Source organism: Pan troglodytes, chromosome 8 (genome assembly GCF_028858775.2).
Source record: "Pan troglodytes isolate AG18354 chromosome 8, NHGRI_mPanTro3-v2.0_pri, whole genome shotgun sequence".
In the NCBI taxonomy this organism is placed as follows: Eukaryota; Metazoa; Chordata; class Mammalia; order Primates; family Hominidae; genus Pan; species Pan troglodytes.
Window position 1 is genome coordinate 107,854,515 of NC_072406.2, and position 13,873 is coordinate 107,868,387.

General features: G+C 40.4%; 1 protein-coding gene across 11 annotated transcripts in view; it reads left to right on the top strand.

The window, feature by feature from the left end:
• The window catches only part of ENTPD1 (ectonucleoside triphosphate diphosphohydrolase 1), a 207,696-nt gene that overhangs the window by 49,444 nt on the left and 144,379 nt on the right, over positions 1-13,873 (top strand). For 2 of the 11 annotated variants that reach the window (XR_010146995.1, XM_063782061.1), the window contains exon 1: positions 12,624-12,759. The exons of 3 other annotated variants lie outside the window; for them this stretch is intronic. Coding sequence is in view for 5 of the 8 variants with exons in the window: in XM_063782061.1 (XP_063638131.1) it covers positions 12,744-12,759 (16 nt within the window). In the remaining 3 variants the exon portion in view is untranslated. Of the gene's footprint in view, positions 1-12,121; positions 12,760-13,023; positions 13,280-13,873 lie in introns of those variants that run through there. 6 more of the 11 variants (XR_010146992.1, XM_063782060.1, XM_003312700.7 and 3 more) reach the window with 5 other exon arrangements.

The window sequence follows — 13,873 nt, forward strand, 5'->3', positions numbered from 1 at the left end:
TAGCTCATTTGAAATTCTTCTGTATGGATTTGTCTATTCTCTCCCATTTGTTTATTTAATAATTCGTTTGTTAAATATTCTATTTCATAAATACACATAGTCTATTTCAGTATAGACTCGTGGATATTTATTTTATACTTTGGATTATCTTTGAATACGGTTCTATTTTATTGTTCAAATTATTCTAATTTTGGCTATTGGAAGCTCTATTGGCTCCTGTGTCACTTTGACACACCCCATCATTGTAAGCTTTTTTTTTCTTAATTACTTTCTGGCCCCATAAGATACTCCAGGATAACCTTGTAATATTTCCTGTCCCCAGCCTAGAGTCACCTATTTATCAGGGGAATTCTGGTTCCTTTTACTGGAGAACGGTTATAGAAACAAAAATCTGGGGGTTAGATGTGCTTATTGCTACTGCAGTATCATTGCTTATAGGCCCACTCTGCTGACAGAGCAAGAAAATGTAGATGTATTTTAAGCCATATATATATATATATATATATATATGCACAACTATAAATAGTTCTACATTTATTCATATGTATCCCTATTAAGCTAAACCTGAGTTCATACTGATGTCTCTAACGTTAATCCATTACCACATGGATCATTCTAGCCATTTCCCCTTACTTGTCTATAACCTTCCACTCCAACAGTGAGAAGCCTGACTCCTATTGTCTGTCATCCATTTATGTAATTTCTGATTCCAGTATACATGTATAGTGGTTTCAGAATTATGAATCTTGGGAGACAGAGTAATGTACTTTTATACAGTTCCTTTTGCCTTTGGTCCTGTAGACTTTACTCACATCTAAAGTGACTTGGGGCCGAGAGTGGGGACTCATGCCTGTAATCCTAGCACTTTGGGAGGCCAAGGCAGGTGGATTGCTTGAGGCCAGGAGTTCAAGACCAGCCTGACCAACATGGTGAAACCCCATCTCAACTAAAAATACAAAAATTAGCCAGGCTTGGTGGTGTGCTACTTGGGAGGCTGAGGCACAAGAGTTGCTTGAACCAGGGAGGCAGAGGTTGCAGTGAGCCAAGATCATGCTACTGAACTCCAGCCTCTGTGGTAGAGTAAGACTCTGTCTCAAAAAAAAAAAAAAAAAAAAAGTGACTAGGTCAGCACCCTTTTCCTCTACCTCCCTCTGTGAGGTTTTTTCACACATTTGTAATACAGTTCCATTATTTTGTCAGAATTTAAATTTCATTCTGGGCTCCCTTGACTTCCTGAATAATTTTTGAAAACTTTGTATGGGTTAAGGTTCATTCTTTGTGATTTAAATTTCTATAGATTTTGACAAATGCATATTGTCATGTATCCACCATTACAGTATCATACTGAAAAATTTTATCAATCTGAAAATATCCCCTCTGCTTTACTTATTCAACCTTTCCCTACCCTGATGAATCTTTGGTAATCACTCATTTATTTATTGTCTCTCTTTAAATTTAGCAGTTTTTTAAAAAATTTAAATTTTTAAAAATATTTTTAAGTTTTGGAGCTCTAATAAGTTGATTGGTCTTTCATAGATAATGAGTACTTTGTTTGAAAATGAGTATCTTTGACCTTAAAGAAATTATAGCTTTTATCAGTTATACTTGCAATTCACAGATTTGGATTTGTGTTTTGAAGCAGCAATAACATCTTACTTTTTTTAAATGTTTTTTTATTTTTAGAAATAAGGTCTTGCTCTCTTTCTCAGGTTGGAGTGCAGTGGCACAATCATAGCTCACTGCAGCCTTGAACTCCTGGGCTCAAGTGATCCTCTTGCCTCAGCCTCCTAAGTAGATGGGATATAGACATGAGCCACCATGCCCAGCTAATTTTTTAATTTTCATTTTTTAAAGACGAGATCCATTATGTTGTCCAGGCTGGTCTCCTGGCCTCAAGCAATCCTCCTGAATTGGCCTCCCAAAGTGCTGGGATTACAGGTTTGAGCCACTGCACCTGGCCAATCTTACCATTTTTGATGAAGTGACAGTCACTTATTATCTCTGCAGACCTTTGAGACATTTAGACAAATTGAGGCACTTGATGTGGGGAGTAGGATAAAGGAGTTAAAGGGGATATTTCAACAGAACATTTATGTAAGAGAATCCACTCATGCAAGGCAAGAGAGAGGTAGTAGTTGTAGCTAAAAAAACTAAGGTAATGCCTACACAGCACTGACTTCATTGAGTACTAGCATTGGGTTAGATATTTGCCGTAGCATAGGATCTTCATTTCAGTTCAGCAAACTCTCATTGAGTGTCTGCTGTGCTTGAAGCTGCTGTGCTGTGTACTCTAGGCTTACCTTCTCCTGCTGCCATGTTGGGTTGTAGACTTTCACTTTGGAAGAGTTGGCCATTCTGCCACATTCAAGGGCTTCCCCAAGCTCAGTTAGGGCATTCCTCCCTGACTACCTGGAAATAGGAAGACATGGGTGATCTCATGTCATACTTCACTCCCTCTCCCAACATGGCCTCAGTCCCACAGCTGCTGGTTGAATACATAGAATCACTTAACTTTGGGAAAAGGGGTGGAGAGGCCCTTTGTGCTATAGAAGGGAAAGGAATTTGATTCTCATTTCCTTCAAGTACCGTTAGGTTACTTCTGAAAAATAAGTGGAAGATATCAGAGGGGGAAAAAGCAAGAGACACAAGTACAAAAGGCAATGTTTTGTTTAATCTGAACATAGATTAGCGCATAGTGAAGAGGAAGAGAACTCACCCTTACTGAGTGCCACCTATGTGCCAGAGTCTGTGTTGGGAGTTCTCACATATTTATTCTCTTTTTTACCTCCAACATGGCTTTGTGAAGTAGATTTAAAAAAAGACCTTTATTTTATGGATACATTGGGGTTCAGAAGGGCTCGCTAACTTGTCTAAGATCATACAAAAAGAATTGAATCCAGATCTTCTTAATGCTCTGGCAGCACTCTAAAATCATCTTGGCCTTAAAAAAAAAACCGTGGCTGAAACCTACCCCAAACTCAATTAAATTCCAATCTCTGAGGGTTGGGATGGGCATTAGTATTTTTTATAATTGGGCCAAGTGATTATAGTGTGCAGCTGAAGTTGAGAACCATGGCTCTGACTAAAGAGGCAGTGCCACTCCTACTACTTTCCACAAGAAGGGACGGGGCATTTTTTGAACGAGTGTGCATTCTAAATACTCTTGGAACACTTTCAGATCCATCCCTTTTTCTCTGCTCCTCCTACCCTGCACCACAGTGTCCTTTTCATCTCTGGATATCTGTAAGTAAGCAGATGGAATGAGAAGAGAGGTTGTTATTGATAGTGGAGAAATACAAATTCAATTGAATTAATTTAATCAGCATTCCTCTTTTGATAAAACACGTATATGTAGTGCTGATAGACTGTCAAAGCACAATGTCAAGTAGTGTCAAGAAAATTTGATACAGTTTTCCAAATTTGTTGACAACTTTGGTTTGTTGAATATGCATTCACCAACACCAAATAGTACTGACTTATTATCTTGGTTTGTAGGGATCATAAAAAAGATGGGGCATGGATCTATTGCTGGTAGGAAAATAATTTTGAATTCCTGAGATTAGATTTGTTAATTGCCATATAACATGTAACATTTTACCCCAAGATTTTTGAAGTATTGCGATTTACCATATCTAAGGCATCTCAATTATAAAAATCCATTATTTTACAGTCTCCTTTTAACCTTGAAATTGACCATGAGCATCATAATATTTTGATTCAAATCAAAATGTTCAAATGTCATAATATTTTGAACACTTTGACATACGTTATGAAGAACCTCTTCATATATTCATCTATAACTAAAGTTGAATACATAAACACAGGCATTCTTGGAATTGGCAAAACATGTCATTTCGTACAATAGTTACCTTGGGCATTTATTTTAGGATACGTAAAACCAGAGTACCACCTCTCATGAGTTTTGTCAATATAATTCTGTTTTAATGGAGAACTGGAAACAATATAGAGAACAGAATGCTCATCTTCCACCCTATCCGACTAGCTCTGTCCTTTCTGTCCACCCTATCTGGCCCCTAGTGATGCAGAAACTACCATTACTACTTAGTCCAATTTATGTGGTTCCTGCTTGGTCACTGTTGGGTTTATGGAGTGTGCCTTAAACCATCAAACCACAATAGCATATTGCATATTGGACATTGTGTATGGTCCTTCCTGATTTCTACATCTGATGTTAAGTTCCACAGGGAAATCTAAGGAAACCTTGATATTGCTGCCTGATTATTACACTACAGACAAATTGCATGGTGAATATACTTTTCTTGCTTACACTGGTTTAACAGTTTTTTTTTTTTTTTGGCTTTGATCAGTTTATTGTTCAATTACTTATATTTTTCTGGCAAATGATTTTTTTTTTTTTTTAAGTGGAGTCTCGCTCTGTCACCCAGGCTGGAGTGCAGTGGCACCATCTCGGCTCACTGCAAGCTCTGCCTCCTGGGTTCACACCATTCTGTCACCTCAGCCTCCCAAGTAGCTGGGATTACAGGCATGCGCCACCATGCCCAGCTAATTTTTTTTGTATTTTTAGTAGAGACGGGATTTCACTGTGTTAGCCCGGGTGGCCTTGATCTCCTGACCTCGTGATCCGCCCACCTCGGCCTCCCAAAGTGCTGGGATTACAGGCGTGAGCCACCGCACCCGGCCCAAATTATTTCTTTTTTCTATTTGCCCCTAAAGTGAAATAGCCTATTTTGTGAGTATCATCTTGCCAAATTATAGCATTATTTTTAACCACCCAAGTCCATTTTGCGTATGTCTACTGACTCAGGAAATATTCAGTTACATTCCTTAAGTAACAGTAATAATACCCCATATAACCACTGCATATCATCAAATAATCTCCCACTTTTTCACCAGGATTCTTTTTTGCCTTTTATTGCAAAAAATTTCAAACATAGAAAGTAGAGAGAATAATAAAACATATCCCCATATACCATCCAGCTTCAGCAGTTATAATGTCATCCCTAATCTTGTTTTATCTGTACCTCACCCATTCCTCCTCTTTTTGAAACTAATCTCAGATTTCATCTGTATATATTTCTGTGTGTGTCTCCAGCAGATAAGGGCTTTGGAAAAATTATAGCCACAATACTACTATCATACCTTAAAAGTTAACAGTTCTATAATATTATAAAATATCTAGTCAGTTTTCAAATTTCTTTGATTTTTCTTTAAGTTTCTTTTACATTGGTTTGAATCAGAATTTCAAGGTCCTGGTATTAATTTTATTGGTATATCTTTTAAATCTCTTTTAATTTATAGGTAACTCATTCTCTTTTTTCTTCTCTGCAGTTTATTTGTTCAAGAAGTTGAGTTGTTTTATTGATTGTTTTAATCTAGTCTCCTACAAACTGGATTTTACTGATTGCATTCCTGTTGTATTTTTTTAACGTGTTTATCCGTGCCCTCTTTTCCCCACAAACTGGTATTAGGTTTAGAAGCTTCCATTTTTGGGAAGACAGCTTCAGAGGATGTGATGTGTGCTTCCATCAGAAGGCAGAGAATGAATGTTTATACCCCCTTTTGTTATGTGAACAGTCATTGATGATTATTGTTTATATTCATTCCTTTGTGAGGTATTGCAAGATGGTGATACCGAAATGCTACCAATTTTAGTCTTTCATTATCTGGAATACTTTAAAGACACTTTTCCCCATCAATGATTTTGTTGTCCTGGGGTATAGTTTGTGCAGCAAAGGGAGGTTGAGTGTTGCTATTATCCCCCTTGTGTGTTTTCACAATAATGAATTCGTTCTAAAGGTGAACAGTGATTTCTTCATAGGGTCATTATGACTATGTGGATCTCAATATATCTGATACATTTCAATCCATTGCAGTTATTCTTTTTATTGCTGCTCAAATGTCTTCTTTTCTTCTACTTTGGCCAGTAGGAGCCACTTAAAGTTAGCTCCTGAATCCTTTTGACACAACCCTAGTAATTTTAGATAGTGTCCTTGCTTTCTGATATACCTCCTGCCCCAGACTTGGTTAGCTATTTTTCCAAAGGGCCTTAGGCCATTTTAGTAGAAAATAGCATTTACAAATAGCCATCTTGGTGCTGGGATAGAAGGTAATGATTTAGTAAAAACCTATAGGGAAGGAGGGAATGAGCCATGTGGATATTCGGGAGGACAGCATTCCAGGCAGAAAGAACAGCATATGCAAAGACTTGGAGGCTAGAGCTGAGGGAGCAAGAAGAGGACAGTAGTAGGAAAGAAATAGAGGTGACCAACTTCCTGGTGGGAAGTTGGAAGGACTTTGGCTTTTCTTGGGGTGAGATGGAGCCTTTTATAAATTTTGAGCAAAAGAGTTCCATAATCTTTTGTTTTGTTTAATTTTTAACTGAATTATTATGGGTTCTGGGTTGAAAATAGGCTGAAGAGTTTGAAGAGTAGAATCTGGGAGGAGACCAGTGAGGAGGCTATCACAATAATACAGGATACAGGTGAGAGATGATGTGGCTTGGATCAGTGTGGTAGCAGTAGAAGTAATGAGAAGAGGTCAGGTCCTGGATGTATCTGGAAGATAGGACCCGCTGAATTTGCTAAAGGATTAGACTTGGATTGTAAGGTAAGAGGATTCAAATGTGACTCCAAGGTTTAAGGCCTGAGATGTTAATGAAATTATAAAACATGATAACACGAGTGGCATCTCTTTTGTGGGTCAGCACAGTGTTTGTGTCTGTGGGAAAGGAGCGGGGATGGGTCAGGCAAAACTTCACAGGGGATGATGTGGTTTGGATATTTGTCACTTCCAAATTTCATGTTGAAATGTGATCCCCAATGTTGGAGGTGGGACCTGGTGGGAGGTGTTTGGGTCCTGGGGGCAGATCCCTCATGAATGACTTGGTGAAAATGAGTTCATTTGAAATCTGGTTGTTTAAGAGTCTGGCACCTCCCCTTTCTCTCTCGTGCTCCCTCTCTTGCTATGTGATGTACCAGCTCCCCCTTCACCTTCTGCCATGATTGTAAGTTTCTTGAGGTCCTCACCAGAAGCAGATGCTGGTGCCATGCTTCTTGCACAGACTGCAGAGCCATGAGCCAATTACCTCTCTTTATAAATTACCCAGTCTCAGGTATTTCTTTATTGCAATGCAAAAATGGCCTAACACAGGGGACCAGATATTTGAGTCATGAAAGATATATAGGAGGACCAGGTGGATAAGAGGGGAAAGAGCATTCTGAGCAGGGTAATAGCTTGTATACATTCAGAGTTGTGGCCAGGCGCGGTGGCTCACGCCTGTAATCCCAGCACTTTGGGAGGCCAAGGCAGGCAGATCACGAGGTCAGGAGTTCGAGACCAGCCTGGCCAATATGGTGAAACCCCATCTCCACTAAAAATACAAAAATTAGCCGGCTGTGGTGGCACGCACCTCTAGTCCCAGCTATTTGGGAGGCTGAGGCAGGAGAATTGCTTGAACCTGGGAGGCGGAGGTTGCAGCGAGCCAAGATAGCACCACTGGACTCCAGCCTGGGTGACAGAGCGAGACTCCATCTCAGAACAAAACAAAACAAAAATTCGGAGTTTTACAAGGATTATGGGTCCTGGAATTAGATTCAGTTTTTGGAGTGCAGGAAGCCTATAACAGGAAATGAGTTTAGAGAGGTAGAGAGAGTCCTTACATATTCTATGACAGGAATTTAAATTTTATTTTATGCATGATAAGGAGACTAGAATTTTTAAAGTCTGCCAATGACATTATCAGATATCGATTTCAGAAAGATGAGAGAGTATGCACTATGGCAGAAGTGACGGGAATGGAGAGAGGAGATGAATTTGAGAGATCTTAAGGTATAGAAACAATTGGATTTGGTAAACAATAAGATGTGGGATGTGGGGAGGGGTCTAGGAGGACCCTGAGGTTGCTGGGTTGTGTGACTAGGTGGATGGTAGTGCCATTATCTAATGTAGGGGTTGGGCGCAGTGGCTCACGCCTGTAATCCCAGGACTTTGGGAGGCCGAGGCAGCCTATCACCTGAGGTCAGGAGTTCGAGACCAGGCTGGACCACATGTCAAAACCCTGTCTCTCCTAACACAAAATTAGCCAGGCATGGTGGTGTGCACCTGCAATCCCAGCTACTTGGGAGGCGGAGGCACAAGAATCGCTTGAACCTGGGAGGCAGAGGTTGCAGTGAGTCAAGATCGTGCCACTGCACTCCAGCCTGGGCGACAGAGTGAGACACCGTCTCAAAAAAAAAAAAAAAAAAGTAGGGAATACTGGTACTGGATGGGAGCAGATTTGGAAGTAAAGATACAGAGTACAGTTTGGATGCTAAGTTTGAGCTGCTTGTGGGATATTCTCTTGACACCCAGTAGGTGGATGGAAATATGGATCTGGTGCTCATGGGAGTGGACTTGGCAGAAATGTAAAGGCATAAGAAGTTATGACCTAGGTAGAATAAGTGAAGTAGGGAGAGAAGGCAAAGGGTGAAGGTCTAGGGAATACCAACATTTACAAGACACAAAAGTTGACTGAAAAGGAGCCATCATACACAGATGGAGGAGGAAAATCAGACACGAGGGGGGTTCTGGAAAATAAGGAGAGATCAATTTTCAAGAAAGAAGGAAGGCCAACAATGGTCCATGCTACAGAGATCCAGGAAGATAAAACACAAAAATTGGTCTTTGCTTTACAGGCCATTGGCAATCTTAGGGCAGTTTCATTGGCATGGTGCGGTGAGAAACGGGAATGCAATGGAAGGAGGAGTAAATGAATGAGGAGAGAATGGAGGTGATGAAGGAAGGCAAAGGTAGACCATGGTCTCAAGTAGCTTGTTTGTGAAGGAGATGTTTTTGTTTTAATTAATTTTTTAAAAATTGTGATAAAATAGACATAAAAGTTACTATATTGCTGGGCCCAGTGTCTCACGCCTGTAATCCCAGCACTTTGGGAGGCCGAGGTGGGCAGATCACCTGAGGTCAGGAGTTCGAGACCAGCCGCCTGACCAACATGGAGAAACCCTGTCTCTACTAAAAACACAAAATTAGCTGGGTGTGGTGGTGCATGCCTGTAATCCCAGCTACTCGGGAGGCTGAGGCAGGAGAATCACTTGCACCCAGGAGGCAGGGGTTGCAGTGAGCCGAGATGCTGAGATCGCGACATTGCACTCCAGCCTGGGCAATAAGAGCGAAACTCTGTCTCAAAAAAAAAGTTACCATATTAATCATTTAAAATTTATTTTTATTTTTGTAGAGATGGGGTCTTGTTATGTTGCCTAGGCTGGTCTCAAACTCCAGGCCTCCAGACAACCTACTGCTTCAGCCTCCCAAAATGCTGGGGTTACACGGTGAGCCAATGCACCTGGCCCATATTAATCATTTTTAACAGTATACTTAAGTATTTTTAAGTACATTCACATTGTTGTGCTGCCAATCTCAAGAATTTATTCATCTTGCAACACTAATAATCCATACCATTAAACAACAGAATTTGTTTTTAAGAATGAGAATCACTTAAATATTTTATATGCATAGGGGGATGAACCGGTACAGTGAAAGAGGATGAAGGTGTAGGAAAAATGAAAATTCTACCATTCTAAGAACTTTATAAGACCATTTCATCATTAAAAGACAGACAAATATCTTTACCCCTTTCTAACAACTCCTTCCATCTTTCTGAGTGCAGTTTTAATTTTCTACTTTCTATTACAAAAAAAAAATAAAATTGATGATAATTTTTTGTTGAGAAAGACGATTTATTTTTTAAGATAAACTCTGAGGCCTTTAGAAAGATACACACAAACTCCCATCTCTTTTATAATTATTCTTGTGTGAATTGGTGATAATATATACTTAACCATAGTATTTTCATGATGCTGAGGAGGGTGCGAACCTGGACAACGTGATTAAATTGTAGCACAGAGCATATTACCATAAAAAGCATTAAATGTTGTCAAAAGGCTCATGTAATATGAATTAGGGGTTAAAACTATGTTTCTGTTACTCCATATTCAGTTTGGATGAACTTCAAATATTTATGAAGTGCTAGTTACTATAATGAGATTTTACCTCTCCTGGTTAAACCAGAAGTTGGGTACTAGAACAATTTACTTTTTACTAACTCTTTCTCTCCCTGATGAAATGTAAAGAGAATGAGACAATTGTCAAAGTAACCTTTTGTCAACAACGTCTGATACAACATGACTGAAGTGAACTTGAATTTTAATTTTGTTTAAAATAGAGAACTGTGGCTAGGCACTGTGGCTCACACCTGTAATCCTAGCACTTTGGGAGGCCAAGGCAAGTGGATCACTTGAGGCCAGGAGTTTGAGACCAGCCTGGACAACATGGTGAAACCCAATCTCTACTAAAAATACAAAAATTAGCCGGGCTTAGTGGTGCGCATCTATAATCCCAGTTACTCGGGAGGCTGAGGCACAAGAATCACTTGAACCCGGGAGGCAGAGGTTGCAGTGAGCCAAGATCACGCCACTGCACTCCAGCCTGGATGACAGAGTGAGGCTCTGTCTCAAAAAAAAGAATGTAAGAATGTAGTAAAATAGGCCGGGCATGGTGGCTCACGCCTGTAATCCCAGCACTTTGGGAGGCTGAGGCGGGCGGATCACCTGAGGTCAGGAGTTCGAGACCAGCCTGACCAACATGGTGAAACCCCATCTCTACTAAAAATACACAAATTAGCTGGGCAAGGTGGCGGGCGCCTGTAATCCCAGCTACTTGGAGGCAGAGGCAGGAGAATCACTCGAACCCGGGAGGCAGAGGGTGCAGTAAGCTGAGATGGCTCCATTGCACTCCAGCCTGGGAGACAAGAGCAAAACTCTTGTCTCAAAAAAAAAAAAAAAAAAAAAAGAACCTAATATCCTAATGTAATAAAGTAGAGAACCGTTGCCACAGCACCCACCAAAGTGTGTCTCTCATTGACAAGCTCAGGTACTTGTTTGTCTGTTTCTCCTGTCTACCCCTCAGCCACTCTGGATCTTCCCTTTGATCATTCTTTTCTCTTTCTAGCTTTGATGTTTTGGTTTCCATTCTGTAATTCGCACACTATTTTGTGGACATGCTCTTTTCAAATTTCTCTCCAAAACAATAGTACAAAGGCAGTCATAAACCAATTATATTGTTGGTTTTTACAAAAAATCCCATCATATCACCAAAAACCAGTTTTATCATAACAGGATGAATATCAGACCAATATTCATTATTAGAGATGTAGTCTAAACTGACTCGAGAGAAGACATCCATTGAGTCTTTCATTCAGTGTAATTAATTGTTATCATACATGCAAAATCCTGTAACTATAAAGCATTTCGGAAATAAGGTATTGTTAAACAGCTCCAAATTTATTAAAGTATAAAAAATGTATTGAGTATATACCATGTGGCACCGTGCAAAGTAACAGAGATGCCTAAACTAAAAGGTTATCCTTTGTCCTTATTAAAGTATGACTGAAAGCTCGCTGGAGAATATAGTTTCTACATAGAGTCAAAACAGTCCTTCGGGCTCACAAATTTAATGATTTATATGGTATAACTGGCTTTAGATACAAATTTACATGCCAGACAAGCAATGTAGAAAAATCAAGAACTAGGAAACAGGAAAACAGATCTACATTTCTGCTTTGCTGCAATTCATTCATTTTTTTCAGCCATTCATCAAATATTTATTGAGAGCCCATGCTGTGAGAGAAACTGTATTAGGTGCTGGGGAACATGGTAGCAAATAAGAGAGACCATGTATGTGAGCATGAGCAGGTGGCTTAACCTCTCCACATCTCTAACCTCTTTTAGACTCAATGTCTGAGGTATCTTTCAGACCTGAAATGCTAAGGTTTGCAACAGCCTTGTGGAGGGAGAAGCTGCCAAGTCGCCTTGGGACTTGAGGACTTACCTTCCTTTCAAAGGATTAGCCCTTGTTTTGATTTCAAAATAATTTTGTTACACAGTTTAAAAATAATTTGGTCAGGCTCTCATCTACATTGGGGTAATCTTGACGGTCTGGATGTGGTAATTCATGCTCATTAGACTTCAAAGGTAGGAAGTCAAAGTTGGGAAATGGTGGATGACTTTCATCAATTCATAGCCAGGCAGCGGTTCCCATTGAGCAGCTCCTCTGTGGTTCCACCCAGCCTTCCAACCAATAACGCAGCGTCTCCTGCAGGAAACTCATCGCTTGGGTCACCTGTTGCTCTTTGCTCTAATGAGCCTTGAGAAAGGATTGCTGGTCATGGGACCAGAGGCTTTATGGGGAGGGAAGAATTGTTCTTGACTTTCAGTTTTTCGAGCGGGTTTCAAGGTAACAACTTTCTTATTATCTAGCTTCATAATTGCAGTAAGGAAATAGCTTTTTTTGCTTGCAGCTGAGATGACTTTTTCAAGGGGGAAAAAGGGATTTCTATAACGAAGAGAGGGAGAGAGAGATGAAGAGGGAGGGAGTAAGGGAGAGAGGGAAGAAGGGAGAAAGAGAGAGAGATTTGAATATACATTGCTTCAAGGATGCAAAAAATTACAACCTGGAAAAGGCTTCGAGTAACTTTAGGAAAATGAGCTGCTGGACTCCTCAGTCAATCTGTCCTTTCTAGTCAATGAAAAAGACAGGGTTTGAGGTTCCTTCCGAAACGGGGCCGGATAATTTAGCCCCTCCCACGAGCCCAAGGGTCTGTTATATCTCTGTTTCCTTGAGGACCTCTCTCACGGAGACGGACCACAGCAAGCAGAGGCTGGGGGGGGGGAAAAGACGAGGAAAGAGGAGGAAAACAAAAGCTGCTACTTATGGAAGATACAAAGGGTAAGACCAAAATTGATTTGATCTGAATCCTTAAGAAAAAAAAAATAGAAGGAAAAATAAAAGCCCAGACCAAAAAGCAAGTACTTGAAAGCTGGAGGCAAAAAGCCCTGAATGAACTTTCCCACCCTCTTCCTTCTGAGAGGAGGCAGAGAAAGAGCTTTGGGAAACTTTTTAGGAAGCAGAGTCCAGGGTTGCAGTCAAGGGTGGCTCTAGAGCAAGCTGGAGGGGCTCATGAATATTCATTATCAATTTGTATTCAGAGTTGGTTTTTTAGAGGCAAATGACTTTTTCAGTCCCCTTGCAGTTTAAGAGGCAGCTGCCTCATCTGCAGTCCGGACTCATCTAGCCTCGGGTCTGTACCTCAGGGTGTTTGCTTGAAGATGCTGGGCTCTGCGTGTAGATTTGTTTTGTTCTCGAATTTCTTGCATGCTTTCCTGTTGTGAAATTAGCAAAGGCTTCTTTGCTGGGAACAAGACAGAGAAGTTAATGTGGCACAAGGCTGTCACAACAGGACCCCAGAGTATGTCTTTCAAAATGCTGAAAGTTTCTTGAGATATGTGGGGGAGTTTTATGTGGGGGACAGAGTGGGGGACGGGGACGGGTAGAGGGAGGAAATAGAATAATTCTATCTTAAAAGGGCAGGTCACATCTGACTACATTTAGATTTTGTCCAAAAACTACAAGAGCAGCCTGGTTTGCACAGATGGTGTGCAGTCTCTATCTTTTACCTCTTTTGGGCATTTTCTGCCAGGACGGAGAGCCAGCTGCTTGCCAGCGTGTGAGAGCCAGGAAGAATCTCTGCAGCAGTGAGGGAGTATAGGGTTGTAAACCTTCTTCTCCTCCTTCTTTATCATCTCTAACTTCTAACATTCCCACATGCTTATACCGTATAGAACATGGAAGAATAGCATGAGTAGCCAACATATTTCTTAATACTTACAATAATGATAGCTGTTAATGTTGACTAAGTCTTTATTCTGTGTTGGGAGCTGTACCTAGCATATTACATGTGCTACTTACTTGTCACATGAACCTTACAAGTGCTATCATTGACATTCCCATTTTCCAGATGGCATAATTGAGGTACTGAGAGGATAACTCGCCTTGAGATCTC